At 52.2% G+C, this 18898-nt stretch overlaps 1 protein-coding gene across 3 annotated transcripts in view; it reads right to left on the bottom strand.

Annotated features, from left to right (window-relative positions):
- Window positions 1-18898, bottom strand: part of MAST1 (microtubule associated serine/threonine kinase 1) — a 30136-nt gene that overhangs the window by 1893 nt on the left and 9345 nt on the right. For all 3 annotated transcript variants that reach the window (XM_045991937.1, XM_045991938.1, XM_045991936.1), the window contains 20 exons: window positions 17733-17893; window positions 17463-17538; window positions 17073-17282; window positions 11661-11762; window positions 11443-11575; window positions 11296-11363; window positions 7987-8072; window positions 7689-7897; window positions 5171-5309; window positions 4910-5042; window positions 4608-4773; window positions 4405-4506; window positions 4122-4244; window positions 3622-3731; window positions 2749-2927; window positions 2424-2671; window positions 1880-2086; window positions 1439-1668; window positions 988-1110; window positions 733-869 (listed from right to left, as the gene is read on the bottom strand). In XM_045991937.1, the coding sequence (XP_045847893.1) occupies window positions 733-869; window positions 988-1110; window positions 1439-1668; window positions 1880-2086; window positions 2424-2671; window positions 2749-2927; window positions 3622-3731; window positions 4122-4244; window positions 4405-4506; window positions 4608-4773; window positions 4910-5042; window positions 5171-5309; window positions 7689-7897; window positions 7987-8072; window positions 11296-11363; window positions 11443-11575; window positions 11661-11762; window positions 17073-17282; window positions 17463-17538; window positions 17733-17893 (2942 nt within the window). The remainder of the gene's footprint in view (window positions 1-732; window positions 870-987; window positions 1111-1438; window positions 1669-1879; window positions 2087-2423; window positions 2672-2748; window positions 2928-3621; window positions 3732-4121; window positions 4245-4404; window positions 4507-4607; window positions 4774-4909; window positions 5043-5170; window positions 5310-7688; window positions 7898-7986; window positions 8073-11295; window positions 11364-11442; window positions 11576-11660; window positions 11763-17072; window positions 17283-17462; window positions 17539-17732; window positions 17894-18898) is intronic.

Below are 18898 nucleotides of genomic sequence, written 5' to 3'. Positions count from 1 at the left end.
TCCTCCCAGCTCAGGCCCCCATTCCTTTCAGGCGGCTCCCAGCCCAAACCAGGAAAACACCCATCCACGCCCGGACCATCATTTTCTGGCCCCGCCCACCCCTCTAGCCCCTCCCCCTCCAGCTGCCACCTACCTAAGGAGGGCTGGAAGAAATTCACCTGACTCAAGTTTTGTCTGGCTCCTCTCACTCAAATTCCCACTCAACGACTTTCCAGGCCAAACCGCCAAACCCTCTGATCAAAACACAAGTCTCCTGGCCCCACCCACCTCTCTTCGTTCCTCCTACCTCAAAGGGAAGAAATGATTTCAGTTGGCCCAGTCTTGCCTAGTGTGCTCATTTCACATGGAAATCCCTTCTCCCAGTCCTCCCAGCCTTCTTTATCTATCCGACAGGTCAGGACCGGCTCCTGAACAGCACCCTCTTTAACTGACAAGTGCTGGCCCTGCCCACCTCTCAAGACACCGCCCACAAGGTTTTTCTCCCAGCCTAGAAACGTGGCACAACTTCCTTTCCTGGCTTCTCCCACTTTCCTAGCCCTTCTCTCTCTCTGTCCTCTTGTTTTTGCTTGATGGCCCCGCCTGCCACTTATCCTGGGCGCTTCCCTTCGCAGGTTCTCACCACCTCCCACCTTAGCCCCGCCCACTGCTCATACAACACCACCCCCACAAAAACACAAGTGTTCCCTCAGCCTGCTGATTATAGGCCTGCCAACTGCATTTGGCCCCACTCACCTCTCCTGACCCTCCTTGGCAGAGGGCCGCTTGTTCCTCCTAGCCATTTTGGCTTTGTAGCTGCTGCGCCGTGCAGGGCCAATGCGAATGGAGGTATTTTCGAAGGGCGTTGTAGTCACTGCTACCTTATTGCCACTCTAGGGGAAGAAAGGAGAGAAATGCTCTGCTGGAGGCTGCTCAGGCAGCTCCAGTTCCCCAGGATGTCTCCAACCCTCCCTGGCCCTCCCCGCAGGGTGCTCCCTCCCCTGTACGCACCTTAAGGATCAGCTCGACGACTTCAGGATGCACCATGCCATGCACAGGCTCCCCGTTCACGTGCGTAATGAGGTCACCAGCACAAAGCCCGGCCTCCTGGGCTGGGCCCCCCTCTTCCACGTGCTGGGAACAAGACAGCCCACAGCGGTAGGGTCAAAGGACTAGTAACGAAAAAAGCCCCCCCACCCCCACCCCGCGCTTCTGTGCCAGACACCGAGCTCTGTGTGCACAGCAACCCTCATAACACCTTATGAACCAGTAATCATTTTCCCCAATTGACAAATGAGGAAACTGAGGCTCAGACATGGAAGTGAGAGCACGGGTCACAGAGGACTCTTATCTAGGTCCTGGTTCTACAGTTTGAGCTGTCCCTCATCCCTGGGGGACCTTCTTCCCCTCTCACCCACCCACCCCTCACCTCGGGACATAGACTCCAAGCATGTGTGCTCACCCAGACAATGTGATGGACACTGTAGACATCCGAATCACCCATGTAGACCCGAATGGCACGCAGTGTGAAGCCGTACTTCTTGCCAGAGCGTTGGATGGTGATAGGGGAGCGGAGCCCACTGACAGCTGGTGAGTAGTCCCGGCTGGGTGAGGAGTCCCGTGAGGATGGGTTAGAGGAAAGAGATCGTGGGGACATGGGACTGGCCAGGGGGGAGCTTCCATGGGGGTCCACTGCAGACACAGAATCATGGTCAGAGATGGGACCAACAAGATAACAGCTCTCCCTGTAGCTGGTCCTCATTCCTCCCGAGTCAAAGTCCCAGGGTTCTCATTGGTCCATCCCAGAGCCAATCATTGTGAACAGGGAAAATACGGTGTTCTCATTGGCCTATCCTGGCGCAAATACATAGCCCCTCCCCTGCTACGTGGAGCCCGGCGTCACCTGCAGGAATCATGACAGACAAAGCAGTGGCGGAAGCTGACTTGATGACTTTGCCCCCGGTTCGAGAAGGTCTCTTCTCTACTGCGGGGTCTCCTGACAGCTGCTGGTGCCGCGCCCGGCGCAGAACCAGGTCATTGGTGGCCCTTGGACTGGACGAGTCCCCATCCTTCGAGGGTGGACAGAGGTCACCTGGGCGTGGGCGGTCAGCTGCAACAGAGCAGGTGGGTTAGGGGTCATTCCAAGGCCACGGACTTCCTGCATGCTGTTCCCTCTGCCTGGAATGCTCTTCCCGCTTCTCTCTCTTACTTGTGAGTTTCACGAAAGCAGATAACATACCCATCTAGCACAGCTCCTGATACAGAGGAGTGCTCTAATACATTTGTTGACTGAGCATGGAATACGGGGTGTTCCCATTGTTGATGAGAATCCCCAGGCTGGAGTGTGAAGAGTGCGTGAACTCTTGCATAAACAGCACCACGCTCACTGAAGTGCTCACTATATGGCCACTGCGGAATTGGGGAAGGCAGCAGTAGGGGGCACTCACTAGCGTCGGGGTCCCCAGCGCTGGGGGTGCCATCCCCTTGAGCTGCCTCTTTCGGGGCCCGCGCATCCAGCGAGCCCGGGGGATCAGAGCTGGGCCGGGGAGGCCTGCGCAACCGGCCCTCATCCTCGTCCTCTTGGGGGGCGCTGAAGCGGCTGGGCTCCAGCAGCGCGGAGAAACGGCGGCGCGCGCCCAGCGGGGGGCTGGCCTCCCCCTCCAGGAAACTGGCCTCGGAAGCCGAGAAACGCTTGCTGCAAGAAGGGGTAGTGGTCAGAAGAGACACGCCCCTTTGGGCCCCGCCCCCAAACCCAGTCCTGAACCCGCTCACATCTCCGGGGAGCCCCCTCTCCAAGTTTTCTCGCGCAGAGTCAGGCCTCCCAGGCCCTCCCGCTTGCCGGCCGCCTTCTCCTCTGGGCCTTTGGCGCTCGGCTCCCGCTTGCTGGCCACCGCTGCCGCCACCGGAGTCTTGGGCTCGTGCTGCGACAGTTGCTCCATGCTGCTATACACCTGAACCAGCCGGCAGGTGGTGGTGGTGGGAGGCAAGCTCGGCCCCGGTTCCCGCCTTCGCTCGCGAACCAATCCGCTCCCCACTACTGGACCCGCCCAAACTACGCTCCACCCCCAAGGCCGGGCCCCGCCCAATTCTGAAAAGTACCCGACCACCTACAATTCTTCAACTCAGGCCCCTTTCCACAACCGCCCATGGCCTCAAGAATATGGTCTCCTTCGTGCCCCACCTCCCCAGGCTTCACCCAGTTATGTCTACTCTCGCCCCGGCTAGGCCCTGAACCTCCTCGCGCGCTGTTCCTCAGAGCGAGACTTAGCCCAGCTTTGCCAAGCCTTGCCCCGGGCCCCCTGACCCCGCCCCGTCCAGAACTAGCTCCGCCCCACCGTGGGCCTCCTTTCCTCATCTGCCCAGGTTCCCGGCAGATTCCACTCAGTGCCACAGGCCAGTCCCAAGACCCCCAGGCAGCCTCCCCCGCAGGCCTTATCACCCCAGATCTCTTATCCCCTCAGTATTTCCCCCGCTTGAGACCTCACGCCTGGGACCCTGCTCTCCTGTCTCCCCAGCTCCGCCCCACTGCAGACCCACTACGCTTCGCCTCCTCAAGCGGTTGTGGGGGGGGAAGCAAAGACCCGCCTCCGCCCAGGCCCCGCCCTCCCTGGGTCTCACCCCATCCCTAGCGCAGCCTTGGCCCACCTTGCTGAAGCGCGGGGAGCAAGAGGAGAACTGGCGTATTTCCACAGGCTCCTCTTCGGTCGTGTCATCCTCATCATAGGAGTTCACGTGGTGATACCTGTCTGAGCGGGCTGAGGATTGGGGGGTGGGCCATAACCGCAGGCACGGGTCCATGCCTCAGATCACACCCCACCCCCCCACCGGAACCGGATCCTCGTTCGGGCCGGGCCCGCAGGTCCTGCCACTCCCCTGCCAGGCCCCGGCCCTATCTCGGGTCAGATTCAGGCCACGCCCCCAGGCTGGGTCCCCGCCCCACTTTCGGGGGCTCCAGGGAAGCCACACCTCCAGATCCCACCTAGGGCGCTCCATGCCAGGCCAGGCCTCTGAGCAATCCACGCACCGATCACAACCTCAGCCCTCTCCTCCGGCTGGGGCTGGGACGTCCCCTTTTCAGCTGGGGTACCATCCTAGGCCTAACCGAGGACCCCTCTCACCGGATCCCGCCCCCTGTCCCTGCTCACTGTCAAAGTAGCTCGTGTCGTCCTCGGACTCCAGGTGGGGGATGAACTCAGCCTTCTGCCTCAGCAGTCCTGTCCAGTCCAGGTCTCGAAAGAAACTGTGCTGCTTCACCTCAAAGGCACCCCCTGGGCAGGGAGTGGTGGAGGGAGGAGGGGAGGAGAGGAGGGGATTCCAGAGACCGCTGAAGGCCAGCCCCGCAGATAGCCTCAGACCACTTGGACTTGGAGTTCTGCTCTCTGGTAATAGCCCCCAGTCCTTAGTTTCTCTGAAAATCAGACCCCTTACCTGCCCCTAGCCGGACCAGGGGGTTGGTCTGCAGGAGGCTGGATATCAGGAGCTGGGCATCGGTGGGCAGGGCCTCGTCCCCCTCTGGCCACAGGATGTCATCTGCAGAAAAGGCAGGGCTGGGGGTCACTCTTGGAGTCTACAAAACTTTGGGCTGGCCCAGGTCCCCGTGCCCTCGCCTGCCCCCCCATAGAGGCACGCACCACTGATGACCTGTCCAAACAGTTCTTCAGGCGTGTCGCCAAAGAAGGGTACGCAGCCCACCAGGAACTCATAGAGAATGATGCCCATGGCCCACCAGTCCACCGGCTTGCCGTATCCCTGGCGCAAGATGACCTCGGGTGCGATGTACTCTGGGGTCCCGCACACCTGGGGGCAGGCCGTCAGCCTGCGCCCTGGCCGCAGGAGGGGCCTCGAGGGAGAGCCGAGCCCCCCACCAGGCCCTGGGCCCCGCGGTCCTGTCAGGTCACTCCACCCACAGTGACCCCCATGCCCGAACACACACCTGTTTGTCCAGGAACTCCCGGGCGTCCTTCTCAATGTGGCCTTCATACAGGTTGGTGGTGAGGCTCATAAGTCCCATCTTGGAAAGGCCAAAATCCGTGAGCTTGATGTGGCCCATAGAGGTGATGAGCAGGCTGCAATGAGTGTGCGTGTTGCGGGGGGGGGGTGGGTCTCAGAAGTGAGGCTCACGTCCACTTCCCTCCTGGGCCTCTCAGGCCAGGGCTGCCCGAGGGGTGGGAAGGAGGCGATGGGAAGGGCTCACTTGTCAGGCTTGAGGTCCCGGTGCACGATGCCGTAGTTGTGCAAGTACTCCAGGGCCAGCACCGTCTCCGCGAAGTACATGCGCGCCATCTCCACGGGCAGCGCCCCAATGTTCTTCAGCAGGGTGGCGCAGTCCCCCCCTGTGGGGGAAGGATTGGCCCACGTGAAGAAGGAGGCACTCTCGGCCCAGAGCTGGGCACTCACCATGCACCATGTCCTCGCCTCACATGCCTCTCATTTTATAGCTAAGGAAAACTGATGCTCGGAGAGGGGCCTCCTCTCCCCAGGCCCCATGGGGCGTGCCCTCTACCAGGGTTCTTCCTCCTCTTAGCCATCTTCAAGTTAATCTAATCGGCCAATGTCACACAGGAGGGGATTGAGACCCAGAGAGAGGTTGTTGGATCATGCAGGGAGTCGATGGTGGAGGTGAGATCTGGTCAGGATAAAAGCCTACCTACTTACTGACTGAGTCTGGGAGCATGGCCCTTGATCTCCTGGAGTCTGAATCTTGAGGGTCTGGGGCCTTAAAATGTAGGTGCCAGGCCCCTACGAGGTTTACTATAGACAATATTTGTATTTTGGTCTCCTAAGATCCATTCCTAACTTCTCTTACAAGGGCCGGAGTTTCTTCCAGGTGCAGCGGCTGGGTCAGCATGTAAGCCAGGTTGCTTCAGTAAATCAGCCCTCAGAATTTCCCTTCTATTTTCACAAAGATGGCTGAACTCATAGGATGTAAACTACCATCGGCTGGATGGCAACTCTGCTATGTCAGGGCCTGTCTAGACGGAAGTCCACACATGCAAAAGCAGAGTCAAGAAATGAAGAGATTCCTGGTGACATGGTTTGAGCGCCCAGATACAACCATTCCTGAAAGCGACATGATTTTATCATGTCAATTTCTTTCTTTTTTTCTTTCTTTCCTTCTTTCTTTCTTTTCCCTTCTTTCTTTCTTCCTTTCTTTCCCTCTCTCTCTCTTTCTTTCCCTCTTTCCTTCTCTCTTTCTTTTTTTCTTTCTGCTTCAGCCAGATTTAGCTCAGTGTCAGAAATGGACAAAATCAGATGGACTCCCTAAGGATGAGGCTCAGGAATCTGCATTTGGCCACAATCCTAGGCAATCCTGACACACACTTATGATGAGAACCAAGCTGGATTGATTGACTTCCAGATGAGACTTTGAGGCTGGGCCACACTCAGGAGGCACATGACCTTAAACGTGCGCTGTCACCTCCGTCTTGGTCTCCTTGTCTCCTTGCTTCTGCCCTCGCTGCAGCAGCTGAATGGATATCCTCAAAACATAAATCAGATCATATCGGCTCTGCTTAAAACATTATAGCTGATGTCTGTTGCACCAGGAGTAAAACCCGATGCCATTCGGGGCTCCAGAAGGCTCGGCCTGCTCAGCCCCATCACCTCTCCATCTTCACCTCCCCCCACTCTCCCTCTGGCTTGCTCGCTTGGCTCCGGCTTTACTGGCCTCCTCACTGCTCCTCCAAATCCAGACACTTTCTCACTTAAGAGATTTTGTGCTTGGGATTCCTTTCCCTGACGATGCCATCCTCATATATGACATCACCTGGTCTCCTTTGGCTTGTTTATTGTCTGGCTACACAGACCAGAATGTAACCTCCACGAGGGAGAGGTGTGTCTGTCTGCGTCCCAACTGTGCCATCAGCGCCTAGCACAGCAGCACATGGCATGAAGGAAACCATGAGGGGACATCTGTTGAGTGAATGGATGGTTGATTAAAGGCTTGGGGCAGCATAGTGTGACTCCATAAGACCATGTGTGTCTTAATGACCACAGTATGGGTGTTTGGGGCAATGGATGAATTAATATTTGGGTGAACATAAGCATGGATAATGGATAACAGATCACCTGAATGGATAAAGGGATGGATAATCAAATGATTGGATGGATGGGATGGACGGATGGGATATTGGACAGATGGATGGATGGGATGGAAAGGACGGAGGGATGGAGGGATGGATGGATGAGTGGATGGAAACGATGGATGTGGATGGATGGATGGATGGATAGGATGGATGAGTGGATGGATGGATGAGTGGATGGATGGATGGATGGATGGAAAAATTTATGGATTAGCAAATGAATAGACGGAGGATGGATGGATGGATGGATGGGTGGACGGATGGAAGAATGGGATGGATTGATGGATGGGATGGATAGATGGGGTGGATAGATGGGGTGGGTGGATAGATGGAGAAATGGTACATGGATGGATGGAAAAACTTATAGATTAGCAAATGAATGGGTGGAGGATGGATGGGTGGGTATTTGGATGGATGTCCTATATTGAATGAAATGAAAACAGATAGATAAACCAATAGAAGGCTAGGTTATAAACAGATGAGATGAGAATCAATGACTGAATAGTTAAATAGGTAGATAAACATACAGGGGGATAGTCAATATGGTGACTAGGGCTCAGACAGGCTGCTGAGCCAGCATGACCAGCATGCATCCCCCCATCCTCCCTGCGGTCCTGTAGGCAGCCACACCTTCCACATATTCCATGACCATGCAGAGGTGGCGCCGGGTCTCAAAGGAGCAGAACATGCCGACCACAAAGGGGTTCTCGGCAAAGGTGAGTATATCACGCTCCACGAAGGCCTGCTGGATCTGGTTGCGCAGAATCAGGTTCTGCTTGTTGATCTTCTTCATCGCGAAGCGCTGTCTTGTGTCACGGTGCCGCACGAGGTAGACAGCGCTGCAGGGGGAGAGAGCGAGGACCGGCCATCACCTCCGAGACACCCGGCCTCCGCCACCCTCCCCCCGCCAGAGCCCCGGGTGGCTCACCCGTAGGCACCATTGCTTATGAGCTTGATGGTCTCAAAGTCATTCTCTCCAGGCGGTTTCTTAGCCTTGGTGGTGGTGGTACGGCCCTGCAGGGGAAAAATGGAGATGACCACCACCATCATCATAAGATTGGAACTCTTATTATTCCATTTACATGTGAGGAATCTTAGGCACGGCGGGGGGGATGGGTCCTTCACCCAAGTGCCACAGTAAGGGATTAACTAAGTCAGGACTTGAACCCATACTGCCTGACTCCGAAGCCATATTCCTAACTTTTTCCATTAGGAAAGAAGCCTACAAAATAATCGCCTTAATATATAAAGAGCTTCCAGAAATCAATAACAAAAAGCCTAACAATTGAAGAGAAAATATAGGCAAGATACATGAACAATTAGAGCTCTTAACCATAGGAAAAGGTGCTGAACCTCATATACAGTGGCAAAAGAGCAAATTAAACTACGCTAAGACACAATTTTTCACCTAGGAGACTGGCAAAAACATCCAAAGGGCTTACACACTTTGAGTAAAGCTGTGGAGGAACAGGTACTTCTATACCTTACTATTGGGAGTATAAATTGGTACAAACCCCTTGGAAGGTAGTTTGGCATTTAAAAGAATTCCAAGTGCATGTTCCCTTTGATCCAGTCATTTCATTTTTGAATTCATGCTACAGATTTGCGTGTGAAAAATGACATATGTATTACCTTGCCCAGTGCAAGATTGGAAACAACCCATATGTTCATCTAGAGGAAATTGGTTAAATAAACAAATGAGCAGCATCTGTGTAAAGGAATATGGTGCCACTGTTAAAAAAAAAAAAATAAGGGGTGCCTGGGTGGCTCAGTGGGTTAAGCCACTGCCTTTGGCTCAGGTCATGATCTCAGGGTCCTGGGATCGAGTCCCGCATCCGGCTCTCTGCTCAGCAGGGAGCCTGCTTCCCTCTCTCTCTCTCTCTGCCTGCCTCTCTACCGGGTTGTGATTTCTCTCTGTCAAATAAATAAATAAAATCTTTAAAAAAAAAAATAAGGAATCTCTCACCTTCCAAAGTATTTTATTAAGCTGTGGGGGGGGGGGGGTAGTAAGGAACAGTATGTACTGTATGTTTTTATGGAAAAATAGAGCTATCTAATCATATTTGGGGGTTGTCAGTAGTACGTATACTAATAATATTTGGAGGGATCTAGGTCAGTGGGGGACAAGGGTGGGTATAGGATACTTCACTGTATACCTTTTTTGAAAATTATGTTTATTTTTCTTTAGGATGAAGCAATTCATTCCATTAACATTACACAAAAATGTTTGATATAAAAATATTAAATGTCTCTGCTCCTTAGAATGTAGCCTAAAAACATCCAACACCAAAAAATTGATAGAATTACAGGAAGAAATTGCTCAAAACCAGGATTTAACAGTATTTCTCAGAAACTTAGATTAACCAGGCAAAAAAGAAAAAGGAATAGGGAGATGGAAGATTTGAATCACTCAATTAACAAGTTTGATTGAATGGAATGAGTAGAATCCTACAAACAATAATTAAAGATAAATACCTTTTTAGAGTTTTAGAGTTTTGAGTGATGTCATTCCATTACCTATTCAAAAAATTAAACAAATGGCATGGGTAGTGAGATTCTGTTAAATATAAATATATATAAAGGAAAGATGTGTGTGTATATGAGAATTCATAGATAGATTTTGAAACAAAGGGTCCAAATTCAAATGCCTTCGGGGCCAGGCAGACCAGGTGGGAGTCACTGGGTGGCTGGGAGGCAGGTACCCCTTATCACAGGGAAGCCCCACCTTAGCACCAGCTGGGTCCATGACGGTGTTATCAGAACCTCTGATTTTTTCCAAAGAAGGCCCAACCTACATTTTGAGTCAAAATCTTCTCTTTTCTATATTTTGCTTCAAATTTTTAAAAAACACTGCACAGTTCAGCAAAAACACATGTGTGGCCAATACCTGACATGGGGACCATCTGTCAGAGTGTGACTGACAGAGAGGGGGGACTATGGCAATTTTTACTATGCTGAGCTGTTAACACAGACAATCCAACCTACTCAAAACCCCATGCAGGCCTCCCACAATTACCAGTATGACCAGAATTCTGTTCTTGGTTATATACTCAAAAGAGTTGAAACAGTTGTCCAAACACTTGTACACAAATATTCACAGCAGCACTATTCATACAATTGCCAAAAGATAGAAACATTCCAAATGTCCATCCATGGGTGATGGACAAACAAATATGGCGGATCCCAATAATGGAATATTATTCAGCCACGAAAAGGAACGAAGCACTGATTCACATTCCAACATGGATGAACCTTGAAAATGTTATGCCAGATGCAAAAGGCCACAGAGTGAAAGTGAATTTATATAAAATACCTGGAAATGCATAGGAAATATACAATTAGGTAAAATATAAAAATTTATATGAAATGTTCAGAATAGGCAAATCTAGAGACAGAATGCAGATCAGTGGTTGCCAGAGGCTGGTGGGGGGAGGGTGAATGGGGACTAATGGCTTAATGAGGACACGGTTTTCTTTGGGGGTAATGAAAATGTTCCAGAGCTAGATAGAGGTGATGGCCGCACAACATTGTGATTGTACTAAAACCCAGTGAACTGTTCATTTTAAAATGGTCAAAATGAGGGCGCCTGGGTGGTTCAGTCTGTTGAGCATCCAACTCTTGGTTGCAGCTCAGGTCTTGATCTCAGGGTGGTGAGATCAAGCCCCGCATTGGGCTCCACACTCAGCGCCACACCCAAGCAGACTTGTCCCTCTCCCGCTGCTTCTACCCCCACATCGCTCTCACTCTCTTGAATAAATTTTTAAAAATTATTTTTAAAAGATATGTATTTATTTAACAGAGAGAGAGTGAGAGAGAGGGTACACAAGCAGGGGGAGTGGGAGAGGGAGAAGCAGGCTTCCGGCTGAGCAGGGAGCCCAATGCAGGGCTCCATCCCAGAACTCTGGGATCATGACCCAAGCGGGAGGCAGACACTTAAGGACTGAGCCACCTAGCCGCCCCTCAAATAAATACAAAGTCTTTTAAAAATGTTTTTAAATGGTCAAAATGGCACATCTTACGTACCATGTGTACACAGGTGTGTATGATGTGTATTTTACCACGAAAAGAAAAAAGCCCATGAAGGAACAGCTATTATTTTTAACCCATTTCTCGGACAGGGAAACTGAGGCTGGGAGCAGGGACCAAGAGATCCACTTGGGCTGAAGGCAGAGAGCCAGGCGGCAAGGGCCTCTCCGGGCAGAACGAGAGCCCTAACAGCTGGACCGCCGGGCCTTACCTCGGACAGGTCGTCCTGCTCAGGGGTGTTGGAGCCGCCGCTGTCCTGTTCCTCCAGGTGCACCACATCTGGGAAGAGACCGACAGTGAGCAGGGGCTGGAGTCCGGGCGGGTCCACCCACAGCCCGGTGCGCCCTCCAGCCGGCACCTGGAAAGGGGTCACGGGTGAGGCCCAGCTGGCGGATGATGTAGCGCGGGATGTCGGTCTTGACAAGGTGGCCCTCCTTGGCGTGGCCCTCCGCCGCCTCCAGCAGGTGATAGAACTCCTCCGGGTTGAATTCCTGAGGCAGGGCAGGGACCGGCTGGCAGCGGGCTCCAAGACCGCCTCCCCCCGCCCCGCCCCTATCCCGTGCCCAGGGCCCTCACCAGGCACTCCAGCAGCCTCGCGGGGCGCGAGATGATGATGAGCAGCTTCTTGACCAGCTGAGTGACGAAGGCCACCTCCATGCTCTCCGAGCGTTCATAGGCCTGGGGTGGCGGGCACAGTGGGGGTGGGGGTCACAGGCGCCCTGCTTCAGCCTGGCCCCTGTCCCAACCCCACCGGGTACACAAGGCTGCTGTTGTCCCATTTTACGGGTGAGAAAACTGAGGACCAGGCCACACTGTAAAAATTATGATGATGGGGGCACCTGAGTGGCCCAGTTGTTTGAGCCTCAGACTCTTGGTTTGGGCTCAGCCACCTGATCTGAGGGGTCTTGAGATTGAGCCCCACAATGGGCTCCACGCTCAGCAGGGAGTCGGATTGACAGTTGATTCTCTCCCTCTGCCCCTCCCCCACTCACGTGCAAGCTCTCTCTCTCTACCTCTCTCAAATATAAATCAATCCTTAAAAAAAATAATGAGGGCGCCTGGGTGGCTCATTTGGTTAAGCGGCAGCCTTCGGCTCAGGTCATGATTCCAGGGTCCTGGGATTGAGCCGCCCATCGGGCTCCCTGCTCAGCAGAGAGCCTGCTTCTCTCTCTCCCTCTCCCTGCTGCTCTGCTTACTTGTGCTCTCTATCTCTCTGTCAAATAAATAAATAAAATCTTTTTTAAAAAATAAAAATTAAAATGAAAATTAAAAAAAATAATGATAGGGATGCCTGTGTGGCTCAGGCAGTTAACTGTCTGCCTTCAGCTCAGGTCATGATCCCCAAGGTCCTGGGACCAAGTCCTGCATCAGGCTCCTTCCTCGGTGGGGAGCCTGCTTCTCCCTCTGCCTGCTGCCCCCCTCCCCCCCGCCTGTGTGTGTTCTCTTTCTTTCCCTCTCTGATAAATAAATAAATAATAAATAAATAAAATCTTTTAAAAAATGATGTTGATTATAGTCAGCACTGTCCTAAAACCTTCACTCATTCCATTCATCTTCCAAAACAACCCTATATTCCAGGCCAAGTTCGAATCCCTCTGCCTGGCATGCTCTCCTCTCCAGTCCCTGGGCCGCTCCCTACCTTGCTCCACTGGGTCTCTGCTCCGTTGTCTCCTCGCCATGGAGGCCTCCCTTGACCCCACCACCCCACTCTAAAGTCGCACCCCATGGGACGCCTGGGTGGCTCAGTCTGTTAAGCATCTGCCTTCAGCTCAGGTCATGATCCTGGAGTCCAGGGATCGAGTCCCACATTGGGTTTTTGCTCAGCGGGGAGCCTGCTTCTCCCTCTCGCTGCTGCTTCCCGTGTTTGTGCTCTCTCTCTCTCACAAATAACTAAAGTCTTTAAAAAAATAAAAAAATAAAATAAAATCACACCCCAGCTCCTGACTGGGTCCTCAACCACCATTACCCTACTACACTTCTCTGGTTTCCTCCCCCATGAAGCCCCTCTAACAAGCCGTATATGAATTTCCCTATCATGCCTCTCAGGGCCAAGACCAGCGTGAGGCAGTGAGACACTCACCGTGACGCCAAAAATCTCAGTCTTCGAGATAATTGGTATTTTAATGCAGTATTTGGAAAAAATAATGCAAAAACCTCTGACAAGCAAAATAACAAAATTTAAACAAGGATAGGACCCAGTAGGGCTGTGTCAAGCCATACTGGAGGCTGAAGCAAAAGGAAAAGTGTATGGCAACCTATACATGGTTTTTCGATGATTAACGGGTTTGGTTTTTTTTTTTTAAGATTTATTTATTTATTTGAGAGAGAGTGTTGGAGAAGGATTAGTGGGAGAGGGAGAGAGAGAATCTCAAGCAGACTCCCCAGTGAGCATGGAGCCCAACATGGGGCTTGATCTTACAACCTGAGATCATGACCTGAGCTGAAACCAAGAGCCCAATGCTTAACTCACTGAGCCACCCAGGTGCCCCTCAGTGATCAACAGTTTTAATGAAGATATTATTGATGAGTTTGTTTTCATTAAAACCAGGGAAGTAAAATTCTAACAAATTCTGGTTTGGTTATAAATAAAATACTTAAAATAATGTTAAGTATGAATACACCTACTTTTCTGGGGCACCTGGGTGGCTCAGTGGGTTAAGCCTCTGCCTTAGGCTCAGGTCATGACCCCAGGCTTCTGGGATCCAGCCCCACATCGGGCTCTCTGCTCGGCAGAGACTCTCTCTTCCTGACTCTCTGCCTACTTGTGATCTCTGTCAAATAAATAAATAAAATCTTTTTTAAAAATATACACCTACTTTCCAACAATTACTTTAATGTTTTGAGAGAGGAAAAATCACTTGCCTCATCCTAGTCCCAGCCCTGATGCCTGTTAATTATCTTCTGACTCTTCCTATTAGAATGTCAGCTTCCCGAGGGCAGGGACTTTTTGTTTGTTTTATTTCCAGGTAATTTTCCAGTTTCTAGGTCAATGGGAGGCCCAGAACAGGTGCTTGATGAATATTTGTGGAATTAATGAATGAGCAAATTCCCTTTTTATAGCAGAAGGACTGAGGCACAGAGACGTTAAGTAACTTTGCAAGGCTGCACAGTAAGTAAGTAATGAGCTAGATGTGAATCTAGGCCACTGGGTATCTATGCCCTCAACTCCTATGAGCCTAGTGGCAGAATCTAGACTCAGATCAGATCTGATGCCAAAACCCATAAAGAGGGGCCCCTGGGTGGCTCAGGCATTAAGCATCTGCCTTCAGCTCAGCTCATGATCCCAGGGTCCCGGGATTTAGCCCCAATTTGGACTCCCTGCTCAGTAGGAAGCTTGCATCTCCCTCTCCCACTCCCCCTGCTTGTGTTCCCTCTCTTGCTGTGTCTCTCTCTGTCAAATTAAAAAAAAAAAAAAAAATCTAGGGGCACCTGGGTGGCTCAGTGGGTTAAGCCTCTGCCTTCAGCTCAGGTCATGATCTCAGTGTCCTGGGATCGAGCCCCATATCGGGCTTCCTGCTCAGCGGGGAGTCTGCTTCTCCCTCTGCTTCTGACCCTGCCCCTGCTTGTGCTCTCTTGCATGCTCTCTCTCAAATAAATAAATAAAGTTAAAACAAAAAAAAATATTCAAAACCTATAAAGAGGGGCACCTGGGTGGCTCAGATGGTTAAGTGTCTACTTTCAGCTCAGGTCATGATCTCCAGGTCCTGAGATCGAGCCCCACTTGGGGCTCCCAGCTCAGGGGGAGTCTGCCTCCTCCCTCTCCCTCTGCCTCTCTCCTTGCCTGTGCTCTTTCTGTCTCTTTCTGTCTCTCAAATGAATAAATAAAATCTTTAAAAAAAAAATAGAATGGGGGCACTTGGGTGGCTCAGTCGGTTAGGCGTCTGCCTTTGGCTCAGGTCGTGATCCCGGGATCCTGGGATGGAGCCCTGCATCACGCACCATGCTCACGGGGAGCATCCTTCTCCCTCTCCCTGCCATTTCCCCTGATTGTGCTCTCTCTCTTTCTGTCACATAAATACATAAAATCAAAAAAAAATAATAATAATATATATTTTTAAAATATTTTATTTATTTGACAGAGAGAAATCACAACTAGGCAGAGAGGCAGGCAGAGAGAGAGGAGGAAGCAGGCTCCCTGTGGAGCAGAGAGCCGGACGTGGGGCTCAATCCCAGGACCCTGGGATCATGACCTGAGCTGAAGGCAGAGGCTTTAACCCACTGAGCCACCCAGGCGCCCCTATAATAATTTTTTAAAAATAAAAAGATTAAACCCACCATGACACCAATACTGCCCTTCAGGTCTGAGTGGGGGCCTGGTCCTTGCACGCTTATCCAGCTTCATTTCAGGAGACAGCACGGTCACTTGGGTTCTGTGCTCCTGAAACTTCCCAAACTCCCTTCTCACCTCTGGCTGTTCCCCCTGCTTGGCACACATTTCCCCCTCCCCCGCCGGGCATTTCTCATAACTGTCACGTCCTCATTATTCTTGCCCCAATTTCAAAGTCTCTTCCTCCAGGGAGGCCTCCTGGATATTATAAGGGAGCCCCTGACACTACGTCTGGGTGCCCTGTTCTATTCTCTTCATAGCCCTGAGCATCGGGTGAAATCATGGAATTCCTTGATTTGTCTGTGTCCATGATTCCTATCCTCCTCCCACATTAGAATATCAGCCCCAGGGGGGCACCCGAATGGCTTAGTCAGTTAAGCGTTGAACTCTTGATTTCATTTTGGTTCAGGTCATGATCTCAGCGTCATGAGATCAAACCTCGAGTCCAGCTTCCTGCTCAGTGGGGAGTCTGCTTGTTCCTTTCCCTCTATCCTTCCCCCTGCTCTCTCGCTCTCTCTCTCAAATTGATAAATAAACACAATTTAAAAAAAAGAGAGGCACCTGGGAGGCTCAATTTGGTTAAGCATCGGACTCTTGATTTCGGCTCAGGTCATGATCTCAGAGTCCTGAGATCGAGCCCCACAAGAGGATTGCTGCTCAGTGGGGAGTCTGTTTGAGGTTCTCTCTCTCCCTCCCTTTCTGCCCCTCCCCCACTCCCTCTCTCTTGCAGTCTCTCTTTCTCAAATAAATACATAAAATCTTAAAAAAAAAAAGAGGGGCGCCTGGGTGGCTCAGTGGGTTAAAGCCTCTGCCTTCAGCTCAGGTCACGATCTCAGGGTCCTGGGATTGAGCCCCACATCTGGCTCTCTGCTCAGCAGGGAGCCTGCTTCCCTGTTCCTCTCTGCCGGCCTCCGTGCCTACTTCTGATCTCTCTCTCTGTCAAATAAATAAATAAAATCTTAAAAAAAAAAAAAAAAGGAAGGAAGAAAGAAAAAGAGTATCAGCCCCCAAGAGGGGAGGAGTATTTCTCTGGTTTGTCCATTGCTGGGCTCCCAGTGCCCCAGCACACAGTAGTTACTTAAAAATTTGAGTAAGTGAGGGGCACCTGGCTGGCTCAGTTAGTTAAGCATCTGCTTTGGGCTCAGGTCATGATCCCAGGGTCCAGGGATCGAGCCCTGCATCAGGCTCCCTGCTTGATGGGAAGCCTGCTTCTCCCTCTCCCTCTCCCACCCCCCCTGCTTGTGTTCCCTCTCTCGCTGTCTCTCTGTCAAATAAGTCAATAAAATCTTCCAAAAAAAATCGAGTAAGTGAGGCAAGAAATAAGACAAATAAAAATATAGATCATGCCAGACGGTGCTAAGTGCCAAGGAGAAAACTAAAGAGACAGTAGGTGGTGAGTTGGAGCAGAGCTTGACATTTTAAATAAGAGGGTCTAGAGGCCACCTGAAAAGGTGACATTTGAGTAAAGACGGGAAGAAGGTGAGGGAGGTTAACTTCTTGCCACCCCCATCAGACCTAGATGAGGACCACAGCCTTCTCTTGAGGACCACGTCCTTCCTGTCCACTCCTGGTATCTCAGCTCCACACCGGAGCCCTCCGAACGGAAGTGGGGTGAAGGAAGGCGTCGGGCACGAATGAGGCCAGCTGCCCCGTGCACTCACGTCCTGCAGCAGCTTCTCCAGGTTCTCCTGCAATTCGTAGAAGTAGACAGTGGTGATGAGGCCGTCGCGGGACTTGGTCAGGCAGTCCCGGGCCAGCTCGATGATCTGGTGGTGGATGAAGCTGAGCACGCCGTCGGCCAGCGGCAGCACGCTGTCAGGTTCGTAGGCACGGGCGAAGTCGCGCAGCTTCTCCTCCATCTGCGCGGTGGCCTGCGGGAGGGACAGAAGCGGGGCGGGGATGCCAGCGCCGGGGGTGTGCCTGGAGGCTGTGGCCGCCAGGAGCCTGCGCTGCGCGCGCCGGCCACCAGGGGGCGCGCGAAGCTAAGGCGAGCGAGGGCTCCCGCCTCCCAGAGCCCCCCCCCCCCCCCCCCCCCCCCCGCCCCGTCTCACCTTCGGGAACCTCTCCTTGTAGACATGGTTCATCATCACGATCTCGTTGTCGTAGGAAGAGGGGGAACGCCCGGGGCTGCGGGGAGAGAAACCCATCCTGTCCGGCCCCCTGCTTCCGAAAACAGCCAGGCATCAGATCCCCTCCACACCCAATCCCGGGAAAACCGCACCCATCGTGTCGCAACCCATTTAATCACGCGGACAGAGGTCTCGCAGTACACAGTCCCCCAGATCATCAACTTGGGTGGGCGTGGGGGGGTGTTTGCCCACCTGAGGCTCCGCGAGCGAGGCCGCACGGCAGGAGAGCGGCGGCCACCATCTTCGTCAGTGATGCTCTCGGTGCTGCCAAAGTGTTTGGAGAGGAAGTGGAGCTCATCCACGGTGGGCTGGTAGGGCAGCTGGTGCAGGCGCTCCTGGGAGGAGCAGGAAGACTGGGGGGAGGAGCGGGGCCCGGGGTCAGAGCCACCGCGGTCCCCCCACATCTCGCGACCCTGGGCTGGGATTCCTGGGGCTGATGGGCCACTGGGCAGGGTCGGGATCAGGACCTGTTTTATGATCCTTGGATCCCAGGGTCCAGGTTGGGACTCCTGGAGACAGACAGGGGGACAGGGACAGACACAGATGAGAACTGTGACACTCACACAGGTATGGCCAGTGGGAGCTTGTTAAAACCTGAGTCAAGTCACATCCCTCCTCTGCTCAGAACACTCCATGGCTCCCACCTTACTCAGGATGGACCCTGAAGTCCTTCCCAGGACCCACAACATCCTACAAGACTCAGTCCTGTCTCTCTGCCATCACCTCCTTCCATTGTCCCCATCATTTACTCTGCTCCAGCTGCACAGTCCTCCTTGATGGTCTTTGAACAAGCCACAAACACCCCTGCCTCAGGGCCTTTGCACTAACTCTTCCATCTGCCTGGAGCATATCTACTACTGATCACTTCTCCTTCACACCTTTGCTTAAATATCACCCCTCTGGGTGGCATTCATCCCTCTGAACACATATCCATCACTCGCTATCCCTGCCCTATCTTGTTTCTTCTTGCTACACTTATCTCCTGACTTACTATATCTTTATTACTAATTTTTATTACTATCTGCTCCTTGAGGTGAGGATCTTGGTTCTGCTTGGTTCCTAGTCAGGGCCTGGTATACACACAGAGCCACAGATACCAGTGGAGAAAACAAGGATATCCACTCAATTCTACAGGCAGAAGGATCTTTTGAAATATTACATTACTCACTCCCCAACCCATCAGTTATCTACTAAAACAGTTTCTTCAATGCACATAACCAATGATCTACAGAACCACAATCTCAAACAGTTCAGGTTGAAATTTTAGTATAATGTAATATACAGCAAAAAGCCTTTGTAGGGCTTCCCGCCACATTAAGAATAAGATCCACCTCCTGGCCCTGGCTGAGAAGCCCCAG

Source organism: Meles meles, chromosome 20, assembly GCF_922984935.1.
Source record: "Meles meles chromosome 20, mMelMel3.1 paternal haplotype, whole genome shotgun sequence".
NCBI classification, from domain to species: Eukaryota; Metazoa; Chordata; class Mammalia; order Carnivora; family Mustelidae; genus Meles; species Meles meles.
This window is presented reverse-complemented; position numbering and strand designations above follow the sequence as displayed.